Source organism: Callithrix jacchus, chromosome 14 (assembly GCF_049354715.1).
Source record: "Callithrix jacchus isolate 240 chromosome 14, calJac240_pri, whole genome shotgun sequence".
NCBI lineage: Eukaryota > Metazoa > Chordata > Mammalia > Primates > Cebidae > Callithrix > Callithrix jacchus.
In genome coordinates, this window is record NC_133515.1 from 111,553,594 (window position 1) to 111,577,397 (window position 23,804).

Below are 23,804 nucleotides of genomic sequence, written 5' to 3' on the forward strand. Positions count from 1 at the left end.
TACTTGGTTCTGTTTCTGTGCTGATTCACTTAGGATCACGGCCTCCAGCTGCATCCATGTTGCTGCAAAGGACGCGACATGGTTCTTTCTGATGGCTGAATAGTATTTCACAGGGTACGTGCACTATCTTTTCCTCATCCAGTTCACCCACAGGGACACATTTTCAACATCACCCTATGACATGGGGTGACAATGAATGGGCAGGGCCTCTGCTCCCAGCTGACGGTGAGGGTGGTGTTTAGGATGCTCTTGAAGTGTTTGCAGACATCATTCATAAAGAATATATTTTTTCAGAAAAGCATCAAGACCAGTGTTGTGGCTCAAGCCTGTAATCCCAACACTTTGGGAGACTAAGGCAGGCGATCACCTGGGCGCAGGAGTTAGAGATCAACCTGGAGGTGGCAACATCCCACCTCTACAAAAATACAAAAAACCAGCAGGGTGTGGTGGTGTGTGGCCTGTGGCCCTAGCTACCTGGGAGGCTGAGGTGGGATCACCTGAGCCTGGGAGGTCAAGGATGCAGTGACCAAGTGACCTCACCACTGCACTCCAGCCTGGGTGACAGAGTGAGACCCTGTCTTAAAATAAAAAAGCATCAAGTATGTCACCTGAGAGTGGTGATAACTCCTGTGAAAAGGTCAGCCCCATTCCTACCAGGCACTGCGCTTATGGCATTTTTAATGTACCAAATATGTTTTGAGCACATGGCACTTTCCACAGTCTTCGTTGCTTGGTTTGTAAATTTTGGGCACTTCTTTTGAGTTTTGGTTTTCTCTGAAAGGCGAGCTGCTGTTGCTGCTGTTATTTGGCGTAGAGAATTTAGATCATCTTGCCAATCAACGCTCCCCACATGACCAGCCCCAGGAGGCAAGGGTTTCTGTTCATGTGACTCCCTGGTCCCCACATGCTGAGGACAAAGGCGGACTCTCTTCACCTGCAGGGCTGTTACTTACTTAACATCAGACGGAGAACAACGTGCTATGAACACGGAGGACTTTTCCTCTTAACCGTTATCTTGGGCTACCTTGATGACTCAGAGGACAACCTGGGGTTCAAAACTGCAACCCTGAAAACAATCTAGCCAGTTTAAACTAGGTGAACTGACATTCTTCAGTGAATCTGTCTTCTGACGAATAATCACAAGAACAGAAACTGACAAAGAAGAAAACCTTGGTGTTACCACGAATTAACCCCCCTCAACCCTCGTACACAGTTGGTGGGAATGTAATCAGTGCAACCACTATGGAGAACAGTTTGGAGTTTCTACAAAAACCTAAAAAGAGAGCTGCTATACCACCCAGCAATCCCATGACCAGATATATACCCCAGAGAAAGGAAATCAGTCTATCGGAGAGATCTCTGCATGCCTGAGTGTGCGCCAGCACCGTTCACCACAGCCACGACTTGGAAGCAGCCTAAGTGTCCATCAACAGATGAGGGGATAAAGGAAATGGCCACATACACGATGGAGTACTATTCAGCCATAAAAAAGAATGGGGTCCTGTCATTTACAACAACATGGATGGAACTGGAGGTCACTGTGTTAAGTGACATATGCCAGGCACAGAAAGATAAACATCGTATGCTCTCATTTATCTGTGGGGGCTAAAAATTAAACCATTCAACTCACGGAGATGGCAAGTAGAAAATGGTTACCAGAGGCTTGGAACAGCAGTTGGGGATGGCAGTTGAGTAGGGGTGGGAGTGGGGATGGCAGTTGAGTAGGGGTGGGAGTGGGGATGGCAGTTGAGTAGGGGTGGGAGTGGGGATGGCAGTTGAGTAGGGGTGGGAGTGGGGATGGCAGTTGAGTAGGGGTGGGAGTGGGGATGGCAGTTGAGTAGGGGTGGGAGTGGGGATGGCAGTTGAGTAGGGGTGGGAGTGGGGATGGCAGTTGAGTAGGGGTGGGAGTGGGGATGGCAGTTGAGTAGGGGTGGGAGTGGGGATGGCAGTTGAGTAGGGGTGGGAGTGGGGATGGCAGTTGAGTAGGGGTGGGAGTGGTGGTGGGAGTGGGGGTGGCAGTTGAGTCGGGGTGGGAGTGGTGGTGGGAGTGGGGGTGGCAGTTGAGTCGGGGTGGGAGTGGTGGTGGGAGTGGGGGTGGCAGTTGAGTCGGGGTGGGAGTGGTGGTGGGAGTGGGGGTGGCAGTTGAGTCGGGGTGGGAGTGGTGGTGGGAGTGGGGGTGGCAGTTGAGTCGGGGTGGGAGTGGTGGTGGGAGTGGGGGTGGCAGTTGAGTCGGGGTGGGAGTGGTGGTGGGAGTGGGGGTGGCAGTTGAGTTGGGGTGGGAGTGGTGGTGGGAGTGGGGGTGGCAGTTGAGTTGGGGGTGGGAGTGGGGATGACAGTTGAGTGGGGGTGGTAGTGGGGATGGTGATGTGTACCAAAAACCAGAACAAGACCTAGTATTTGCTAGCACAAGGCTGACTATAGTAAAGCAATTTAAGTACCTTAAAAACTGGATTGTCTGGAACACAAAGGATCAATGCTTGAGGGATGGATCCTACACTTACCCTGATGTGATTATTACACATTGCCTTCTTGTATCACAATATCTCACGTAACCCCTAAGTATAAACATCTACTATGTACCCACAAAAATGAAAATCTATTAAAGAAAAGGAAGCTGACTTCCTTCAGGCTGGCATGGAGGGAGCCCAGGAAGAAAGTGGGGGGACACCCACTGCAGAGGCAAAGCCGCTGCACCAGCCAGACCTGGCAGTTCCCCAGTCTGCGGAGCTTTGAACACTCCCACTGGTGGTCCCCGGGGTGTGACACACCAGGTCAGCCAACTCCTGCGCTTGTTCCGTGCGCTCCCCACGAGCTGGGTCTCTGGGCCTGGGTGACCTCTCCACGCAGGGGGTCTCTACAGGCCTGGGCGACCTCTCCACACAGGGGGGTCTCTACGGGCCTGGGTGACCTCACCACGCAGCAGGGTCTCTGCGGGGCTGGGCCATCTCTCCACACCATGGGTGATCTCTCTATGTGCTGAGTAGAGAAGAAAACCCTGTGGAAATGCCCAGAACTTTGTAGTGAGCATGCAAGGCCTGAGAGAAGACCTGCACCCACAGGGTCGTGGTGGCCTCTGCACAAGCTGTGCTTCGCTGGTGCTCCCTGCAGGCTGTCATGGCTAATGAAGGGAGGAGGAATGAGGTTCCTCAAAGGGCAGCAGGAAGAGAAAGGTCTAGAAAGAAGGAAAAAAAGTTTCCCATCCCAATGAAGCATTAATGCAGGCAGAAACAGAAGCTCCGTTGTAGCAAAGGCATCAAAAGCAGCGCATGTGAGGAAACGGGAGCTCCACCTGCAGCAGCTGATTTCAGCCCAGACCCACCTACGCAGCTGCCCAGGCGCATGGGTCGGACACGGAGACACCAGCAGGCCACACCCCTCCTCTGAAAAAAGCACCTCCTGGCTGGGGCAGAGGGATGGATGCACAAGTGCCTGCAGGTATCTGAGTCACTGAGGTGCTGCGGCCCGAGGAAGGGACAGCTAGAGAAGGCACCTATCACTGACACCAGCACAGGCACATCAGACACAACCCTCTGATCCTTGGTGACTATTGTTTTGTTTGCAGGGTGTGTCATTTAATGTCAATTAAAAGGTCCCAGTGTGGTGCAGAAGAGCATCCATGAGTGAACGGGACACAAACAGCAGTTCACAGTTGGTAGCTTGTATTGCTGTCTAGAGACAGTTGTCTGGCTTTATAAAGTAACAGTACATTGATTTACAAAAGGTTATTTCTATAAAGGAAAGTGACAGACACGCTCTCAATCCAAAGCCTGAATTATTTAGGAAATGCAGTTATTGAAAAAAAAAAAAAAGCCCGACAGTGTGCCGTTTGCAAATGTGGCATGGCTGGAATTTCCTCCTTGGTTCCTTTTGCCCCAGACAAAAGGACCGGACTCCAGGGTCTGTATCAGAGACCAATCAGCAGTCCTGTGTTTGTTTCCCAGAAGAATGAAGGCCTGACACACCACACCCAGCTCATTCAGGAAGAGGCTGTGAGGAGCAGGGGTGTGATATGAAGCACAGACTGACAGAACACCCCGTGTGCCAGATCACGTCGCCCACACCTTCCCTGCAGGAAGCCACTGAGGACCCAGGCGAGGGCTTAGGAGGCAGAGGACAGAGATAAGGTGACAGTTCAAAGTGCTTCAGGAAGATGCACAGAGTGGTGATCGACCGACAGCAGGGGCAGAGGGACTGCAGAGGGCAGAGTGACCGCGGGGGCGGAGGGACTGCAGGGGGCAGAGGGACTGCAGAGGGCAGAGTGACTGCAGGGGCAGAGGGACTGCAGGGGCAGAGGGACTGCAGAGGGCAGAGTGACCATGGGGGCAGAGGGACTGCAGAGGGCAGAGTGACTGCGGGGGTGGAGGGACTGCAGGGGGCAGAGGGACTGCAGAGGGCAGAGTGACTGTGGGGGCAGATGGACTGCAGAGGGCAGAGTGACCATGGAGGTAGAGTGACCGCGGGGGCAGATGGACTGCAGAGGGGAGAGTGACTGCAGAGGGCAGAGTGACCGCGGGGGCAGAGGAACTGCAGAGGGCAGAGTGACTGCAGAAAGCAGAGTGACCGTGGAAGCAGAGGGACTGCAGAGGGCAGAGTGACCACAGGGGCAAAGGGACCGCGGAGGCAGAGGGACTGCAGACGGCAGAGTGACCGCGGGGGCACAGGGACTGAGAGGGCAGAGTGACCGCGGGGGCAGAGGGACTGCAGAGGGCAGAGTGACTGTGGGGGTAGAGTGACTGCGGGGGCAGAGGGACTGCAGACGGCAGAGTGACCGCAGGGGCACAGGGACTGAGAGGGCAGAGTGACCGCGGGGGCAGAGGGACTGCAGAGGGCAGAGTGACTGTGGGGGTAGAGTGACTGCGGGGGCAGAGGGACTGCAGATGGCAGAGTGACCGCGGGGGCACAGGGACTGAGAGGGCAGAGTGACCGCGGGGGCAGAGGGACTGCAGAGGGCAGAGTGACTGTGGGGGTAGAGTGACTGCGGGGGCAGAAGGACTGCAGAGGGCAGTGACCGCAGGGGCAGAGGGACTACAGAGGGCAGAGTGACTTCAGGGGTAGAGGGTGGAAAGCGCCGGGTGCTGGAGGCACCTTCCTGCAGCTCCCAGCTGCTCGGAGCTGGAGCTCCGTGGAGTGGTCTGGTCAGGCCCTGGCAGCGTGGTGGTGCTCAGCGCCTGCTGGGAACTACCAGGGATCATACACTTCACAGATGGGGGCCCAGGATGGTTTTTAAGCACAAACAGCATTCTGTTTGATTTCACAAAAATCAACCTGTGGCGGAGGCAGCATCGTGCCTATGTGCAGGGCCCTTCACGTTTTCTACACACAGTGAAGTGCTGCAGTGACAAGAACAGGGATGTCCCCGACCAGAAGGCGTGGGTTCCAGTTCAGGCTGACTGTCAGTGTGCCTTCTCTGACTTCCTATTTCCTTATGTTCCAACTTTTCCGCCTGCCTGTATTACAAGTCATGAAACTCCAATGAGAATGGACTTGAAGCATTCTGTAAGCTTTAAAAATGCTGAATGGAGAAGCAACCGGAAATGTAAACATTTCAATGCCTCAGTTTTCTCTGTGGCTTCTCTTTCGCCATCATCCCTGTGCTAAACTGAAAGGTTTTGGTGTGTGGGATTGGGGAGCAATTAAATCAATGTTGCACTGACTATTACATATTAAGTGGGCCTCTGAAACTTCCAGGAGCTTCCACACTCTGAGGTTTGGCTGCCCAAATCTGAGTCGCTCTGCCCCCGCGGTCACACTGCCCCCGTGGTCACTCTGCCATCATGATCCCTCTGCCCCCAAGGCTGAAGGGCAGGCCTCTCGGAGTCCATGAGCTTCCCAGCATGAGCCGCATGCCCGAGCCTGTAGCTGGTGGGGTGAAGTGCAGCTCACAGCTGCCGGGCTGGGCTGGGGTGGAGGCAGGAAACCACCCTGCAGGGCCAGGAGAGGCCAGTGCATTCTGAAGTGGAACGGACCCCAGCTGACGGCCACTGTGGCCACGTGTTCCTCAACACTCCTCAAAAGGAGAGCCTCATTCCCATCCCTGCGTGTGGGCTGGACTTAGTGACCAGGTGGAGGGGACATGGAGGTCTCTGAGACCAGGCCCCGCAAGGCACAGTGACTTCCTCCTCTTCGCTCCCTCTCTGCAGGGAGCCAGCTGCCATGCTGTGCGACACACGAGAAGCCCAGGAACCCAGCCTCTCACCAACAGCAGCAGAGCTCAGTGGGTACAGGAGGGAGCCCCCAGAGCCCAGCTCTCAAGCCCCAGCCAAGCCCTCAGGTGGGGCAGTGCGGCCAACATCATAATGGCAGCCTCAGGACAGGCCTGAGCCAGAAGCTGCGCTGGACTCCGGACCCACAGAAACAGCAAGGCTGTGCATCCCTGTGGCTACAGCTCTCATCCGATGCATATCAACTGACGGTGAACACGCAGGCACAGCCAAGTTCCCCAGCACCTTCCTTTAAGGCTTTGCATGAGGAACAGTGTATTGAGAGCAATGTACTGACATACTTGGGAGGTTTAGTTTTGTTTAATTTGAAAATTCTGGGCTAGACATAGTGGGTCATGCCTATAGTCAGTTCTAACATTTTGAGGTGGGAGAACTGCTTGAGTCGAGGAGTTCAAGACCAGCCTGGGCAACATAGTGATATCCCATCTCTACAAAAAGTTTAAAAATTAGCCAGGCATGGTGGCACATGCCTGTAGTCCCAGCTACTCAGGAGGGCAAGGCAGAAAAATTGCTTGAACTTGGGAGGTCACGGCTGCAGTAAGCCATGTTCATGCCACTGTACTCCAGTCTGGGTGACAGAACAAGACCCTGTCTCAGAAAAAAAAGAAAAAAAAAAAATTCTGAACTGGGTTCTTCAGTGGGCGTCTTAGCATGAGCTCGTCTCTGAAAGTGACTGTAACCGTGTGAAGACACAGCTTGGAAATGCATGGAAGAGGAGTTTGGAGACAGTAACAGAAGGAACAGCTGTGGGGCTGAAGAGACCACCCAGACTCGGACTGTGCTGTCCACAGAGGGGTCTGTTTGGTGTGGAGGGGCTGCAGCCAATCCCATCATGGGGGATACTGCACTGGGCATGGCGTGGCCAGTCCAGGGAGGAACAGGTTTCAGGCTAACAAGGTGGACAAACATCAACATCCACCACAGTACAGGAGGGAAGATCAATTATTCAAAGTTAAAAACCTGCTGGTGTTTTGTCCAAAGAGTGAAGAAAATTATATGCCTTGAATGAATATCCCAGCTGCTTGACTTCATATATAACCACTACCGCTTGATCTCAAGCAATATTTAAAAAGGCAATTTGTAACCTATTCATATTTAAAGAGACCCAAATCTGTGTTCTCATCATATGCAACTATCCGGGAGGTGGTGAAGCAGGTTTTCTGGCTGCGTAACCGAGGCCTTCCTGTGGAAAGTGCTGTCTGCAGGAGGCCTTGAGGAAGGAGCCTTCACGCCTGTCCCTTTGGTGGCTGTCACGGGTCGTGGGGTGAGCATGGGAAAAGTTTAGGGAACTGATTTTATTCCTGAGGCATCTAGTATACAAAGCCTGAGAAGTTGGCACTAGGACCTGAGGACTTCCTAAGTGGACCCTTCTGAGTCTGGACTAAAGGCTAGAGCAGGTCTACTCTGGAGGGCCTTAGATTGAGTCCGGACTAAAGGCTAGAGCAGGTCTACTCTGGAGGGCCTTAGATTGAGTCCGGACTAAAGGTTAGAGCAGGTCTACTCTGGAGGGCCTTAGATTGAGTCCGGACTAAAGGTTAGAGCAGGTCTACTCTGGAGAGCCTTAGATTGAGTCCGGACTAAAGGCTAGAGCAGGTCTACTCTGGAGGGCCTTAGATTGAGTCCGGACTAAAGGCTAGAGCAGGTCTACTCTGGGAGCCTTAGATTGAGTCCGGACTAAAGGCTAGAGCAGGTCTACTCTGGAGGGCCTTAGATTGAGTCCGGACTAAAGGTTAGAGCAGGTCTACTCTGGAGGGCCTTAGATTGAGTCCGGACTAAAGGTTAGAGCAGGTCTACTCTGGAGAGCCTTAGATTGAGTCCGGACTAAAGGCTAGAGCAGGTCTACTCTGGAGGGCCTTAGATTGAGTCCGGACTAAAGGCTAGAGCAGGTCTACTCTGGGAGCCTTAGATTGAGTCCGGACTAAAGGCTACAGCAGGTCTACTCTGGAGGGCCTTAGATTGAGTCCGGACTAAAGGCTAGAGCAGGTCTACTCTGGAGAGCCTTAGATTGAGTCCGGACTAAAGGCTAGAGCAGGTCTACTCTGGGAGCCTTAGATTGAGTCCGGACTAAAGGCTACAGCAGGTCTACTCTGGAGGGCCTTAGATTGAGTCCGGACTAAAGGCTAGAGCAGGTCTACTCTGGAGAGCCTTAGATTGAGTCCGGACTAAAGGTTAGAGCAGGTCTACTCTGGAGGGCCTTAGATTGAGTCCGGACTAAAGGCTAGAGCAGGTCTACTCTGGAGAGCCTTAGATTGAGTCCGGACTAAAGGCTAGAGCAGGTCTACTCTGGAGGGCCTTAGATTGAGTCCGGACTAAAGGCTAGAGCAGGTCTACTCTGGGAGCCTTAGATTGAGTCCAGACTAAAGACTAGAGCAGGTCTACTCTGGGAGCCTTAGATTGAGTCCGGACTAAAGGCTAGAGCAGGTCTACTCTGGAGGGCCTTAGATTGAGTCCGGACTAAAGGCTAGAGCAGGTCTACTCTGGAGAGCCTTAGATTGAGTCCGGACTAAAGGTTAGAGCAGGTCTACTCTGGGGAGCCTTAGATTGAGTCCGGACTAAAGGCTAGAGCAGGTCTACTCTGGAGAGCCTTAGATTGAGTCCGGACTAAAGGTTAGAGCAGGTCTACTCTGGGAGCCTTAGATTGAGTCCAGACTAAAGGCTAGAGCAGGTCTACTCTGGAGGGCCTTAGATTGAGTCCGGACTAAAGGCTAGAGCAGGTCTACTCTGGGGAGCCTTAGATTGAGTCCGGACTAAAGGTTAGAGCAGGTCTACTCCGGAGGGCCTTAGATTGAGTCCGGACTAAAGGCTAGAGCAGGTCTACTCCGGAGGGCCTTAGATTGAGTCCGGACTAAAGGCTAGAGCAGGTCTACTCTGGAGGGCCTTAGATTGAGTCCGGACTAAAGGCTAGAGCAGGTCTACTCTGGAGGGCCTTAGATTGAGTCCGGACTAAAGGCTAGAGCAGGTCTACTCTGGAGGGCCTTAGATTGAGTCCGGACTAAAGGCTAGAGCAGGTCTACTCTGGAGGGCCTTAGATTGAGTCCGGACTAAAGGCTAGAGCAGGTCTACTCTGGAGGGCCTTAGATTGAGTCCGGACTAAAGGCTAGAGCAGGTCTACTCTGGAGGGCCTTAGATTGAGTCCGGACTAAAGGCTAGAGCAGGTCTACTCTGGAGGGCCTTAGATTGAGTCCGGACTAAAGGCTAGAGCAGGTCTACTCTGGAGGGCCTTAGATTTTGGGAATCCGTGGACCTTCCAGCCCCACCAGGGCTTCCTATGGGACCTCTTCAAAGTGAAAAGAGGTTTCCTGGAGCTGCCCCAAAGCTCTCAAAGAATCATGAAACACCGACCACATGCCAGGGACTGTGTGGTGTCACTTACATGTGACCCTGGCCACCCTGGATATTAGCAATGTTCCTTGCTTGCAGAAAGGAGGCTGAGGTGGACCCAGGCTGGACAGCTGGTCATGTAGCTGGCACGTCAGAGTGGACCTGGAAGTTTCCAGATGGTCAGACTGACTCCAAAGCCACTTTCACAACCACTGCTTTTGGGACAGTGTCTTCTGGGCCCCTCACCCCTTGAAAATATACTTTCTTCTTTCTACTCAGATCATACATTGCAACATCTCAGAACTGGCCATGATGAACTCTAGAGGTCTCTGAAGGTGTGAATTCCACTGCCAGCCAAGTCAAGACATTCCTCTGGGGAGCCCCGATGCCCAGTGCTGCTCCGCTCCGTCCACGCTCCTGCTTGCAGGTTCTGAGCACACAGGAGCTTGAGCTTCAATGGCAAAGAGCAGGGACTTTGCCTCAATGGACAGCTGTCCTCACTCGGCCTTTCTTCTCTCCACCTGCCAATCATTCCCATGTCATCTGATTAAGCCACCATCACTCTGTTCTCTGCAGGAACAGCAGAAAAGTAGGGCGAACAAACCCTCTGGGTCAGATGTGGTGACGGCGGCAAGTGGCCGCTGTCGGTGTGCGGGCCCTGAGCGCTGGCCCTGATGGTATTAGAGGCCCGCCACGCCTGTTCTCGCTTGTTTCTGACTTTGCTTACAAATAAAACAACAAAACTGAAGATCTCCATCTGTCAAAACCCCTTTTAGAAAAGACATGAACTCTTCCTACGAACAAACTCTCACAACTACATTAGCAACCATCAAGACAGAAGCAAGCTACACGAACAGCGTTGAACACATTTCTTTTCCAGAGTGCACGAAGATGTACCTTTTCCTCTGCCTCCTCCTGCTGTTGGGAGTGAGTCTGCAAAGAAGCAGTTCTACGAACATGGAACTCTCAGCCAAGCTGAGCTGGAAAGGCTGGGAGCCTGCAGAACTGCAGGGAGGATGAAGCCGAACTCAAGACTGGGCGGGTGCATGCAGGTGAGTGAGGAATGAAGCTACAGTTGAACTGGGCAACACTACGTATGATGTCTACTTAGGCAAATGGCTTTTAGAAGTGTGTTTGCTCAGCTCTTTCCCCAAGGGTCTGTGACACTCTCTCAGGACCAAGAGGGAGACAGCCTACAGGGGACGTGGGAGGAGCAGGGTCAGAGGATGGAGGCACTGATTTTAACAAGCCACGGCAGCATGGGAAATTTCTTTTAAATCGTGGTGTATTTTCTTCTTCACTGATGAAATCACACTTGCACCAAACATTACTGATTCACTCAGTGGCTCAAAGACTACAGATAAAATGAAGTACCCTGAAGTAGTTTGTGAAGATCATAACTCCTAAAATGGGGCCCCATATGAAAACTCACACATGGTTCTAATCTAAAACACATGTGCTGAACAGACTCCAATCAGTCTTTGGGGTATGTTCGACACGGGAGCAGTCTGCCCGAGAGTCCCGTGGGGCTCCACTTTCTCGGCACGCCCTCCACTCCCCGCCCCCCGCCCTCCGCCCTCACGTAACCGGCTGTACTCGGGCTTCCTTTATTTTCGCTCCGGCCCCATGGTCCTCATTTCTTCAACAGCAAAAGGTCTTATGAGATAAGACGAATACATGCGTTAAGTGAGACGTGGATAATAAAAGGGGAATTAAAATGACCTTTCATCACATTGTCTACGCCACTAACACACGGGGACATTCTTCCGCCGATGAGTATCACTTATTTCATCACGGTCACACTGTAACTACAATTCTGGCTTTGAAATGAATGTGATACCACCAGCACTTCCCCACGTGGGGGGCTGTGCCACGCTTGACAGCCGGCACCCTGACCAGCCTCCTCCTCTGCTATCTCAGCAGCTACTGCATCTCAAACCACAGGACGCTCAGGAGCCGCAGCCTGGAGATGACTGGGGCGGCTCTGTTCTAGCCTCTCCCCTAAGAGCTGAATGTCAAGCTCCACCCTGCATGAGGCCTGGTCTGAGCGACACGGGCGGCACTGCTGCCCCACTCCCAGCCACTCCCACGGCCTCCCGCGCCTCACTCTGCTGTCACCGAGAACTGCTGCTTTTCCTGTGGGAAATCCATGCTGGGAACTGAACCTGACAAGACTCGACTTCTGCTGGAGTGGCAGTGATCAGACAGCAGGGCTCAGCACACTTCTGTACAAATGGCAGTGCGTTCATCTTCTGAGCAACCTGAATGCTCTGCCTGACTTGATCACTACAGCATGAAAACCTTCCGCCGTGCTCGCGTGGCGCCTGCGCTACTGTTTACCCCCTTCTAAAGCATTTGATTCTACAGTCATTCCTGACCTCCAGCCTCGAAAATGCCCTTTGAAGATCAGTAAGAGATGCCACGCAAGCAGTGAAAACAAATGGGACAGAGTTCTTCAGGGAACAGGAACCAGATAATTTATCTGCTTTCTTTCTAGAAACAACGATCTGTTTCATCAAATGTCCTTGAATTAAGCATCTCAGATCTGCGTCAAGGCTCCTGGTCGGCCGCCGGCCACCAAGTGCAGCCCTAGCACTGGCCTCCTGCCTGTTCCAGTCCCCTGAAGACCTGAGAGGAGGGTTCGTCCAGGACTCCAGGGCTCGGCCTGGGTGTGGCCCAGATCAGGAACTGGGACCAGAAATTACCGTGCAGAACAGTAGGCGGCTTCCCCACGCAGCTTCCCTTGGCAGCCTGAGTGAGGGGGAGGAACTAACGGAAAATGGCACCAAAGGAAACATGTTTAACATTCTAATTCTAGACTAATTTATTTTCACTCTGCTTGACTCTCCGCACCCACTGGAAGAGTCCATAGTTCCCAGAAACCACTGAGACTAGTTTTTGGCAGGAGCAAGTGCAGTAGGGATTGCTGAAATTTCTGTAACTGTTTAAATGACACTTAACACCAAACATTAGAGCCTCTGCTTTAAAAGGCATCAGAGAAGATTTTGTATTTGGAGGAAAAAGCCACACTCTTGAAAGTCTAATTGCACAGAGAACAGCAGAGTGGCTCAAGGGTGAGGTTTCTGGAGCTGTGTGGCAGGGCTCAGCCAGGCTCCATCACTGCAGTCGTCAGGGGAAACTTCACCTCCCCGGAGCTGCTTTCCTCATCTGGGAACTGAGGGTAATAAAGCCACCTGCAGGCGCTGCGGGCATCAGTAGGGTGATCAACATAATGCATTCGGCACGGCGCCCGATACCAGAAAGCACCTCGCACATCCATGCAGCGTCAACATGTCACAGCGCCTCAGTGCTGGGACGCACAGCACGTGTCCCGAGCAGGCTGTGTGTGTGGTTTGGGGCAGCTGTGGTGAATGCCTTAAACAACACAGCAAAGAGCACTCCACGCAGGAAGAGGCCTCGCTAACATATCTTCCCGGGGTTGTGAAGGCCTCGCTAGCTCATCCTTAGGTTTGACGTCCTGAGGATTTCCCTGAGTTGTCAAGGTCTGAGAAAATCACAACATACATGCTGGAGAACCGTGCAGACTCTGTCTGACCTCTCTCTTTATTCACCAGTGGAGAGCAGAGGGGACTGAAGGCCACACCAAGCTGCTCACTTTCACCCACCAAATCAACACTGAAGGAAGAGTGGCAAGCTGGCTTTTCGTGCTGGTAGATTTCACACTATGATGCAGTTTGGACATTCGTCCCCCAAACCTCATGTTGGAATGTGAGCCCCAGTGTTGGAGGTGGGACCTGGTGGGAGGTGTCTGTGTCCTGGGGGTGGATCCCTTATGGATGGCTTGGTGCCCTCCCTACAGTAATGAATGAGTTCTGGCTCCATTAGTTACCTTGGAAAGTGGCTGTTAAAAACAGCCTGGCGCCTCCCCCTCCCTCCTCCTCCTCTCCTCTCTTGCTCCCTTTCTCATCATGTGACACACTGGCTTCCCCTTTGCTTTCTACTATGACTAAAAGCTTCCTGGCCAGGTGCAGTGGCTCATGCCTGTAATTCCAGCACTTTGGGAAACCAAGGGAGTTAGATGATTTGAGGTCAGGAGTTCGAGACTAGCCTGGCCAACATGGTGAAACCCTGTCTCTACTAAACAAAAATTAGCCGGAAGTGGTGGTGGGGTGAGGTAGGAGAATCACTTGAACCTGGGATGTGGAGGTTGCAGTGAACCGACTGCTAGACTGCACTCCACCCTGGGTGACAGAATGAGACTCTGTTTCGAAAAAAAAAGAGAAGCTTCCTGAGGCCACAGCAGCAGCAGATGCTGACACCGTGCTTCTTATATAGCCTGCAGAACTGTGAGCCAAGATAACCTTTCTTTATAAATGACTCACTCTGGGGTATTCCTTTATGGCACCACCAAACGGACCAAGACACACTTCTTGAGTAAAGAAATTCTAGCGTAACACAGACTTTCCCTTTTTAAATTCTGGATGATCATGAGTATTGGTGATGGCTGCAAACCTGAAAGGAGCGGGTGAAACAAGCGTCGTCTCCCAAACTGCGAACCCGCTGCCGGCGAGGCTGTGTTGCAGTCAGCCCTGAACGGCCAGCATGTGGCACTCAGTAGATGCTGATGGCCATTTGCTGCATGAACAAACGAACAAGCTCAGATAGAGCTGTTCTGGACAGTGGGGAGACAACTCACTCCATGTCCCAAAGTGCTTACGTGCCCAGTGTTCACATCCAGATGAAAACCGCTTCAGTTAAACATGGAACCAGCCACAGAAAGGCCAGGAATGCCCCGCGTGCTGCCTCGAGCCCCTAATGTGCAAGGAAGTGAGCGAGGAAGCTGACGACTGCGCTGCTTATGCTGCAGAAGGTGGCGGAGACACAAGGCTGACTGCATGGTCACGCTCTGGGTCTTTCCCTCCTTGCCCAGGCATCCACCAGCTCTGCCACAGTGGGGCTCTCTCTCTTAAGGGGTCAGATTTTAAGTCAGCACATAAAGGAACACATAGAAATTACATATTGAAATTAACCATGAAAATCCTTCAAGGTAAAGCCCAACACACATCTTTCCATAAATCCAACTGCCTGTTTTCTTCCAGGATTAGCACAAATTGTGATTTCCTCATTTAAGTACCACAAGAAATGCTGGCTTATATTTGGATCATGCCATAAAAAAAAATGCATCTTTAAATGTGAGCGTTGCCTGAAGTGTGGTGATGTACTCACGCGAATGAGAGGCAGGTGGAACTGTAGCCTGGCAGAGAGCACAAGAGGCAGGATGACGCTCTCACTGGTGGTGGCCCTACCCAGTCAGCCCAAGAGAAACGTTCCTAAGATTTGACTGCACTAATCCTTCTGGTTTCTCCCACCCCCCACAATGCTTAGCTGTCAACTGCTTGTCACTTGGAAGCCCCACAGTCTCAGAAGGGCCAGGCACAGCAGAGTACAGGCTTAAGCCCATCTCCAGACATCAGTCAGTGGGAAGGGGCAGTGTCCCCACTCAGCACGGGGTGTCCAGCGACCCCTAACAGCACTGTACTTCCTTGGAGCAGAAATACAAGTACAGGGTGGAAGACAGGATTTAGTCTTCCTTCCTTCAAATGGGACACGTTACAGTGACAAAGGCAGTATGGGCTCTAGAGCCAGATGACTTGGGTTCAACTCATGATCATGAGTCGGTTAGCTAAGCACTCTGTGCCTCAGTTTCCCCATGTGTAAACTGGGATAACAACATCTCCTTTACAGGGTTGTTATAAGGATTAGATGAGTTGATACTGGAACTCAGAGCAGTGGCTGGCTCAGCACAAATGTGGCATAGGTGTCTGTCAGGTGGAGTAAGTGCGGTGCCTGGGCAGCGGTGTGGGAAGTTCCTGCTCTCTGTTACACTGTCCCTGCTGCTGTGCAGCTGGTGCTGAGTGGCTCCCTGAGTGTTACCCTGGAGTATGCATTTTTGCGGGGGGGGGGGGGGAGTCTCACTCTGCTGCCCAGACTGGAGTGCAGTGGCTCGATCTCGGCTTACTGCAACCTCAGCCTCCTGGGTTCAAGTGATTTTTGTGCCTCAGCCTTCTGAGGAGGTGAGGTTACAGGCATGAACCTCTGCGCCCAGCCGGTAGTATGCATTTAAGGAGCACAATACTGAAACAGGAAATACTTCAGGACAGGATGGCCGACTTGCAAACTACTTCAACTCACCTGGCTTCTCCATCCACAAATCACCCTATGCAGAACTTTCTCTCTCAAACACTATAAGATTTCCTACGATGTGACACGGAGGTTAATCAAAAAATGTACAATTTAGAAAGTCATTGATTTCGAATTTCTCAATTTCAAGTCATGTGCTTCCTATTTCTGTGAATAAAATTAAACCCTGTTTTAAGATTCAAGAAAAGTGTTGCAATGCAAAAAAGTTGGTAACACGATTCTCCATCAACCGACCAAAGTATAGAAAGCAGAGTTTTCTTTTTACCTTTCACATTAAGGTATTAAAAGAAAGGACGTGGGCACAACGCCCAGGGCACCAGGTGCCTGGAAGTGCCTGCTTCGCCTCCACAGGTCAGGAGGCCCTTCCTTCCTCAGCAGGGACACTGACGACATCACCTGGGAACTCTGCGGAACTTCCGTCACTACCGCTGGCAGGTCAAAGGAGGAATGTGGCAAGAAGAATCTTAGTTTTTCCAAAAATCATAACATGCTGCGGCTCCTGACTACCCGCCTGTTGTTAGAGTTTTCAAAGCACTTCTGCATACCCATGTCATAGAACCTCTACAGAACACTGGGACGTGGGCAGCAAAGGCAGGATTATTCCTACTCTGAGACGAATAATCTAACAGCCCGTAAACAGCGCAGGCTCTGGGTCCCACATTTCTTCCCAATGTTGGTTAGTGTAAAAACGTGCTGGTTTGGTGCCTCCCACATTAACTGTGACTTCACAACTAAGAATGAGTCGGAAAGCACTCTGCCTCTGCCTGGAGTCAGGATCATGAGTGACAGAGATGATGCAGGACCACTGACTTTGATGTGAAAGCTGAAACCATGACTGCTTTCAATACTGCTCCGGCACCTCTGTCTGTACCTGGCAGGTGAGTGTGAGCACTTGTGGGATGCAGGAGTGCTCTGGCACACTGACCTTGAAGCTTTAGCCGGCAGCCTTGGCAAGAAAGATGCCTCTGCATTTTAGCTTCCCATAGTAGCAGGCAGTAAGAATCACAGGACTCAAGCTCTGCTAGAAAGCCTTAGCATCCCAAAAAAAGGCTTCAGCAAGAGCCACGATGGCCAGGCCACACAAACCGGGTCACCCAGCCTTCTGAAGGCAGAAGCAGCAGTGGTGCACGAGGTGGGACAGGCAGGAAACCGCACAGGCACGTCCTGTGGGGAGGGCATGGAGGGTGTGTTCTCCCACACAGCAGGGAAGAGTGGCAGCGTCACCTACCTTGCTGCAGACAGTCTTGACCCTGTGCAGTCTGTCCAGCGACTCCTGTGGGTTCCCCAGGTACTGCTGAAGCTCTGCATGCAGGATGCGCATGGAGAAGGGGACCATGGAGCCTGGAATCCAATCAGCGCTGAGTGAGTCTGTTTGCCATAACTGAGCACACATTCATACTTGGCACACTTGAAGGAGGCGTCACAGATGTCCCAGCAGAAGTGATGACAGATCCCTTTATTTCTTGTGAAGTATTTAACGGTGTCAGCTATAAAATACATGCTGGTTTTCTCTGTGGAGCTCTATGTATGCATGTCTAGACAATGATCAGAGGAGACAGGTGGTTGTCACCACGCTTTCCATAGCTAAACTGTGATCATTAACAAACCACTCCCAAATGAATGAAACATAGAGACCACCAACCCCTCCTCCAATAAAAGAGAAACCAGAATGCTCAGGTATTCTCTAATATTTCTTGAGTTTAGCAAGCTCGAATGGAAGGTTCCTAGGTTGGGTTCCCCAGAAGGAGACCTGGAAGGGAGAAGCTGTAAGCCAGACAGTAGTTCTAGAACTGCTCCTGGGGAACCAGTGGGTAGGAGGAAAAATAGAGCACAGGTGAGTCTCATGCCTGGGCCCTGGGAATGGGCCTCCCACTGGATTCCACGTGGCCCTGGAGCCTATGTTCTGACTCTGAGCTGTCCCAATAGGAGGTAAGGGATTGGACTTGAAACATCCATCACCCAGAGCCACCTGGCTGTGAGTGTGCTAAAAAGAGGAAGATGCCCAAGAGAAACTACCTTGTATTGTACCACACGTGGCTGCCTCATCTCTCAGGGTAAGGGAAATATTTGTTACTTTACATTCTCTTCTAACAGGATTTGGAAATCAACCTGTAATATGTATACTAAGTACATAACCATTGAAAGATCAAATAGCATGTATTGATTAGAAATGAGATAAAGAATAGAGAAATGCCAGCAGAGGGCAATCACATAGATTCAGTAAAGCGCTTTTCAAAATAGGCCTAAGTGATGAATATTCAGATCTGGAATATAGTTTGAAAGATGGTGAGAAAACAAGTGTGTGACTTCTGTAAGCCAGTTAACATCTCTGGGCCTCAATGCGTCCATCTGTCTATTCACTAGCCATTACTGAGAGTGTGCCACGACCACACTGAAATGGGCTTTATGTTTATGCTCTTTAATAAAAAAGGTCCAAAAGGAAGATAGTCAAAATTAAGGGATACTATGGAAAATAGTTATTATGACTCTAAGCCTGGAGAAAAAAAAGATAACAATTATTGAACTTAAAACTTTTAAACTTTTTTTTTGATGCCGGTGAATAATTTCTGTATCTTAAGAGAATGACTGAGCTTAAGTTACAGCCTGAGTTTCTTTGGTTTCCTAGAAATCAACATTTCTAGACTATCAGCATAAAGACACAGGGGACTGGCCTCCAGTGTAAGTCATGTCACTGTGAAGCCAGCCCAACATGGTAAGTTATATGTAAGCTGTGTCACTTCCATCCTTCTGTCTCATGTAGAGAAGGGGCCATAATCACTCCTGTGTGGTTTATCACCTACCTCAAGGGAAAGACGATCTCAAGAACCCTTCAAGCTCCATTACAGAAGCACAGAAACAACCTCTACTGGTAGTTCTCAAGCCCAGTTTATGGACTAGCTGTTAACACTCCCATCCGGAATACAGTTAGGAGTGGGGAGGAAACAGGCTGTGAAACTCCTGCGAGCCCCTTCACCAAAGGTGGCAGACAGTTATCTGCCCCTTCCCCTGACAACTGCCCATGGACATGGGGGTGCTTCTGCATGTAAAAGGACATGAAAACATTTTGAACTAAGTGAAAATAAAAATACAACTTACCGAGATTTGTGGGAGCGAATGCAATGACAAGGGAACAAACCAAAGGCACAGCCTGAGCGGAAGGAAGTAAAACCACTTGTTTGCAATGACATAATTATGAAGAAAAATCTCAAAGAACAAAAGACTTTAAACTAGTAAGTGATTGAGGGTCACAGGATACAAGATTAATACGCAAATGTCAACTGGCTTCCTAGATACTATAAATGACGGGAATTTGAAATTAAAAACACAGTATCATTTCCATATAAATAAATGAAATATCCAGGTATAAACTGGACAAAATATGCATAAAAGCTGTAGGAAGAAAACTATAAAACTGATGAAAGAATTCACAGACTTGAATAAATTGAGAGATTCCACATTCACGGCCAGGAAGACAATACTGCTAAAATACCAGTTCTTTACAACTTCACCTACAGATTCGATGCAGCCCCAATGAAAAAAAACTCCAGCACATTATTTTGTGGTTCTCAACAAAATGATTCTAAAGTTAATATGGAGAAGGAAAACACCCAGAATATCCAACGCTATATTAAAGAGAACAAATGTGGAGGGCTGACACCATCCACCCTACAGAGCCACTGCAGAGCTATTATGAAAAAGACTGGGTGATGTCGTGGTCCTGGCAGAGGAATGGGCAAACAGATCAACGGCCCAGAGCAGACAAACGAGACATGGGTCCTCACAAATACAGTCACCCTGATCTCTGACAAGGGAGTAAAGGTAATTCAGTGGAGAAAGGACAGGTTTTTCCAAAAATGAGGCTGGGACAACTAAACGTCCCGATGAAGAAAAAATGAATCTAGACCCAGACCTTACATCTTACACAAAAGTTACCTTGAGATCAGAAACAGTCCGACATGTGAAGTGCAAAAACCCTAAAACTTCCAGAATAGAACAGACGAAAATCTAGGTGACCTGGGTTTGCGAATAAGTTTTTCGATGTAACACCAAAAACATAATTCATGACAGAGAAAAATCAGTAAGGTGGACTTCATTAAAATTAAAAATGCATCCTCTCTAAAATGTAGTGTTAAAGTGACGAGGAGACAAGTCACAGGAAGAAAATATTTCTAAAACACCTATCTGATTAAGAACCTGTATCCAACATGTACAAAGAATTCTTAAAAATCAACAACAGGCCAGGTGTGGTGGCTCATGCCTGTGATCCCAGCATGTAAACTGCTTTTTCATTTGTTTCTACAAAAAATACCAAAACTTAGGCAAGCAGGTTTTTTTTTTTTTTTTTCTACAAAAAATATAAAAACTAGCCAGGTGTGGTGTGTGCCTGTGGTCCTGGCTACTCCATTAGTTGAGGTGGGAAGACTGCTTAAGCACAGAGGCTGGAGGCTGCAGTGAACCATGACTGCACCACTGCACTCCAACCTGGGAGACAAGAGTGAGACTCGGTCTCCAAAAAAAAAAAAAACCCACAATAAGAAAACAACCCAATTAATAAGCAACAGATCTGAACAGACAGCTTGCGAATAAAGATTTATCAATGACAAGCATATAAAAAGATGCTCATCATATGTCATTAGGGAATTGCAAATTAAAATTAAAACAATGAGATAATACTACGCACCTATTAGAATAGCTAAAAATCCAAAAAATAACATCAACAGGAACTCTCATTCATTGCTCTTAGGAATGCAAAACAGTGTGAAAGCTTTGGAAGATGCTTGGCAGATATTTACAGAGCTAAGGATACTTTCACTGTAAGATCCAGCAATCACGACCCCAGGGATTTACCCAAGGATTGGAAAACTTGTATCTACACAAAACCCTGCAAAAAAATGTTTATAGCAGTTTTATTTGTAATTGTCAAAAACCAGAAGCAACCAAGACATTCTTCAACAGAGGAGTGGAAAAATAAGCTGTGGTATATCCATACAAGGGAATATTATTCACAGATAAGAAATGTACTATCAAACCAGAAAAAGAGATGGTGGGCCCATAAATGCACATTCCTAAGTGAATGAAGCCAATCTGAAAACAGTACATACGGTGTGAGTCCAACTCTAAGGCCTTCTGGAAAATGTGAAACAATGGAAAGACTCGACATTCCTAGGGGTGGTGGGGGGATTAATCTAGGTTGGTGGGGGGATTAATCCAGGGATGGTGGGGGCATTAATCCAGGTTGGTGGTAGGGATTAATCTAGGTTGGTGGGGGGAATTAATCCAGGTTGGTAGGGGGTTAATCCAGGGGTGGTGGTGGGATTAATCTAGGTTGCTGGGGGAATTAATCCAGGAGTGGTGGGGTGATTAATCCAGGTTGGTGGTAGGGATTAATACATGGGTGGTGGGGGATTACTCTAGGCATGGTGCGGGGTTAATACAGGGGTGGTGGTGGGAGGTTAATCCAGGGATGGTGGTGGGGTTAATCCAGGGGTGGTGGGGGATTAATCCAGGGGTGGTGGGAGGTTAATCCAGGGGTGGTGGGAGGTTAATCCAGGGGTGGTGGGAGGTTAATCCAGGGGTGGTGGGAGGTTAATCCAGGGGTGGTGGGGGATTAATCCAGGGGTGGTGGGAGGTTAATCCAGGGGTGGTGGGGGATTAATCCAGGGGTGGTGGGAGGTTAATCCAGGGGTGGCGGGGGATTAATCCAGGGGTGGTGGGGGATTAATCCAGGGGTGGTGGGGGATTAATCCAGGGGTGTTGGGAGGTTAATCCAGGGGTGGTGGGAGGTTAATCCAGGGGTGGTGGGGGATTAATCCAGGGGTGGTGGGAGGTTAATCCAGGGGTGGTGGGATGTTAATCCAGGGGTGGTGGGAGGTTAATCCAGGGGTGGTGGGAGGTTAATCCAGGGGTGGTGGGATGTTAATCCAGGGGTGGTGGGAGGTTAATCCAGGGGTGGGAGGTTAATCCAGGGGTGGTGGGGGATTAATCCAGGGGTGGGGGATTAATCCAGGGGTGTTGGGAGGTTAATCCAGGGGTGGTGGGAGGTTAATCCAGGGGTGGTGGGAGGTTAAACCAGGGGTGGTGGGGGATTAATCCAGGGGTGGTGGGAGGTTAATCCAGGGGTGTTGGGAGGTTAATCCAGGGGTGGTGGGAGGTTAATCCAGGGGTGGTGGGAGGTTAATCCAGGGGTGGTGGGGGATTAATCCAGGGGTGGTGGGAGGTTAATCCAGGGGTGGTGGGAGGTTAATCCAGGGGTGGCGGGAGGTTAATCCAGGGGTGGTGGGAGGTTAATCCAGGGGTGGTGGGAGGTTAATCCAGGGGTGGCGGGAGGTTAATCCAGGGGTGGCGGGAGGTTAATCCAGGGGTGGCGGGAGGTTAATCCAGGGGTGGTGGGAGGTTAATCCAGGGGTGGTGGGGGATTAATCCAGGGGTGGTGGGGGATTAATCCAGGGGTGGTGGGAGGTTAATCCAGGGGTGGTGGGAGGTTAATCCAGGGGTGGTGGGAGGTTAATCCAGGGGTGGTGGGGGATTAATCCAGGGGTGGTGGGAGGTTAATCCAGGGGTGGTGGGGGATTAATCCAGGGGTGGTGAGAGGTTAATCCAGGGGTGGTGGGATGTTAATCCAGGGGTGGTGGGAGGTTAATCCAGGGGTGGTGGGGGATTAATCCAGGGGTGGGGGATTAATCCAGGGGTGGTGGGAGGTTAATCCAGGGGTGGTGGGGGATTAATCCAGGGGTGGTGGGAGGTTAATCCAGGGGTGGTGGGAGGTTAATCCAGGGGTGGTGGGAGGTTAATCCAGGGGTGGTGGGGGATTAATCCAGGGGTGGTGGGAGGTTAATCCAGGGGTGGTGGGAGGTTAATCCAGGGGTGGTGGGATGTTAATCCAGGGGTGGTGGGGGATTAATCCAGGGGTGGTGGGGGATTAATCCAGGGGTGGTGGGGGATTAATCCAGGGGTGGTGGGGGATTAATCCAGGGGTGGTGGGGGATTAATCCAGGGGTGGTGGGGGATTAATCCAGGGGTGGTGGGAGGTTAATCCAGGGGTGGCGGGGGATTAATCCAGGGGTGGTGGGAGGTTAATCCAGGGGTGGTGGGAGGTTAATCCAGGGGTGGTGGGAGGTTAATCCAGGGGTGGTGGGGGATTAATCCAGGGGTGGTGGGGGATTCATACACAGGGCAGTGAAACTGTTCTGCATGCGACATCAGGAATTTGTTGAAACCCACAGAATGAACAGCAAGAGCGAACCCTAAGGTAAACTATGTACTTTAATAACAATGTACTGATATTGCTTTATCAATTAAAATAAAAGTACTCTGCAAATAAAAATGTTTATAGCTATTAATAAAAATGCAAGATGTTATTTAAAACTGTGTGTAGAAGAAAAGAGGGTATATGGAACTCTCTACTCCATTTTTCTGTAAATTACAAAAAGGAAAGATAAACCCAACTATGTATATAATTTAGTGTACAATAAAGATGGTGTCTCCATTAGATGGAAAATGGAGTTTTTAATGAACATGGTTTGGATATGGGGATTGCCACATGAAAATAGATAAAATCAGACCTACATCTTTGAAGGGAAGAACTGTGTTCTTGGGATCTCAAAATGGAACTTAAAAATATATTTTTTTTTCTCAGAAATACTATTAAATATAGTGGCCAGCTGTAGCGGAAAGAGTAGTATTAATGCTTGATTCAAGGTGCATTCCAACCAGCTGCAAGCTTATCGCCTGTGCCCTTGTTAGAACTTGAGAATCTCAGGCCCTGCCCAGACCTGCTGCGTCCGAGCCTGCTCTCCGTAAGTGGCTGGGTGACTCATGTGCACGCTGCAATGGAGAAGCACTGCTCTAAAACATAAAACAGGACCTCACTGATGTGAAATTAAAATTCACTAACTCAAAGGTTATCAGGCAATAACAATGATATTTTCATAATGTCTCGAAATGCACAGACATTCCTCAGGGTCAAATGCAAACAGGTAATCAGTACCACATCTAGTACAGTCACTACACACCACAGGAAAACGTCCTTCACGAGGTATACATTGTTTCCTTACTGCCTCTACCCTGTTTGTTCCCTTTGACCTCTACTGCAGTAACTAA

General features: G+C 50.3%; 1 protein-coding gene across 4 annotated transcripts in view; it reads right to left on the reverse strand.

Annotated features, from left to right (window-relative positions):
* TRAPPC12 (trafficking protein particle complex subunit 12) overlaps window positions 1-23,804 on the reverse strand; it is a 107,295-nt gene that overhangs the window by 18,938 nt on the left and 64,553 nt on the right. For 3 of the 4 annotated variants that reach the window (XM_008981200.3, XM_008981201.4, XM_002758058.5), the window contains one exon: window positions 16,933-17,045. The exons of the other annotated variant lie outside the window; for it this stretch is intronic. In XM_008981200.3, the coding sequence (XP_008979448.1) occupies window positions 16,933-17,045 (113 nt within the window). The remainder of the gene's footprint in view (window positions 1-16,932; window positions 17,046-23,804) is intronic. 4 annotated transcript variants of the gene reach the window in all.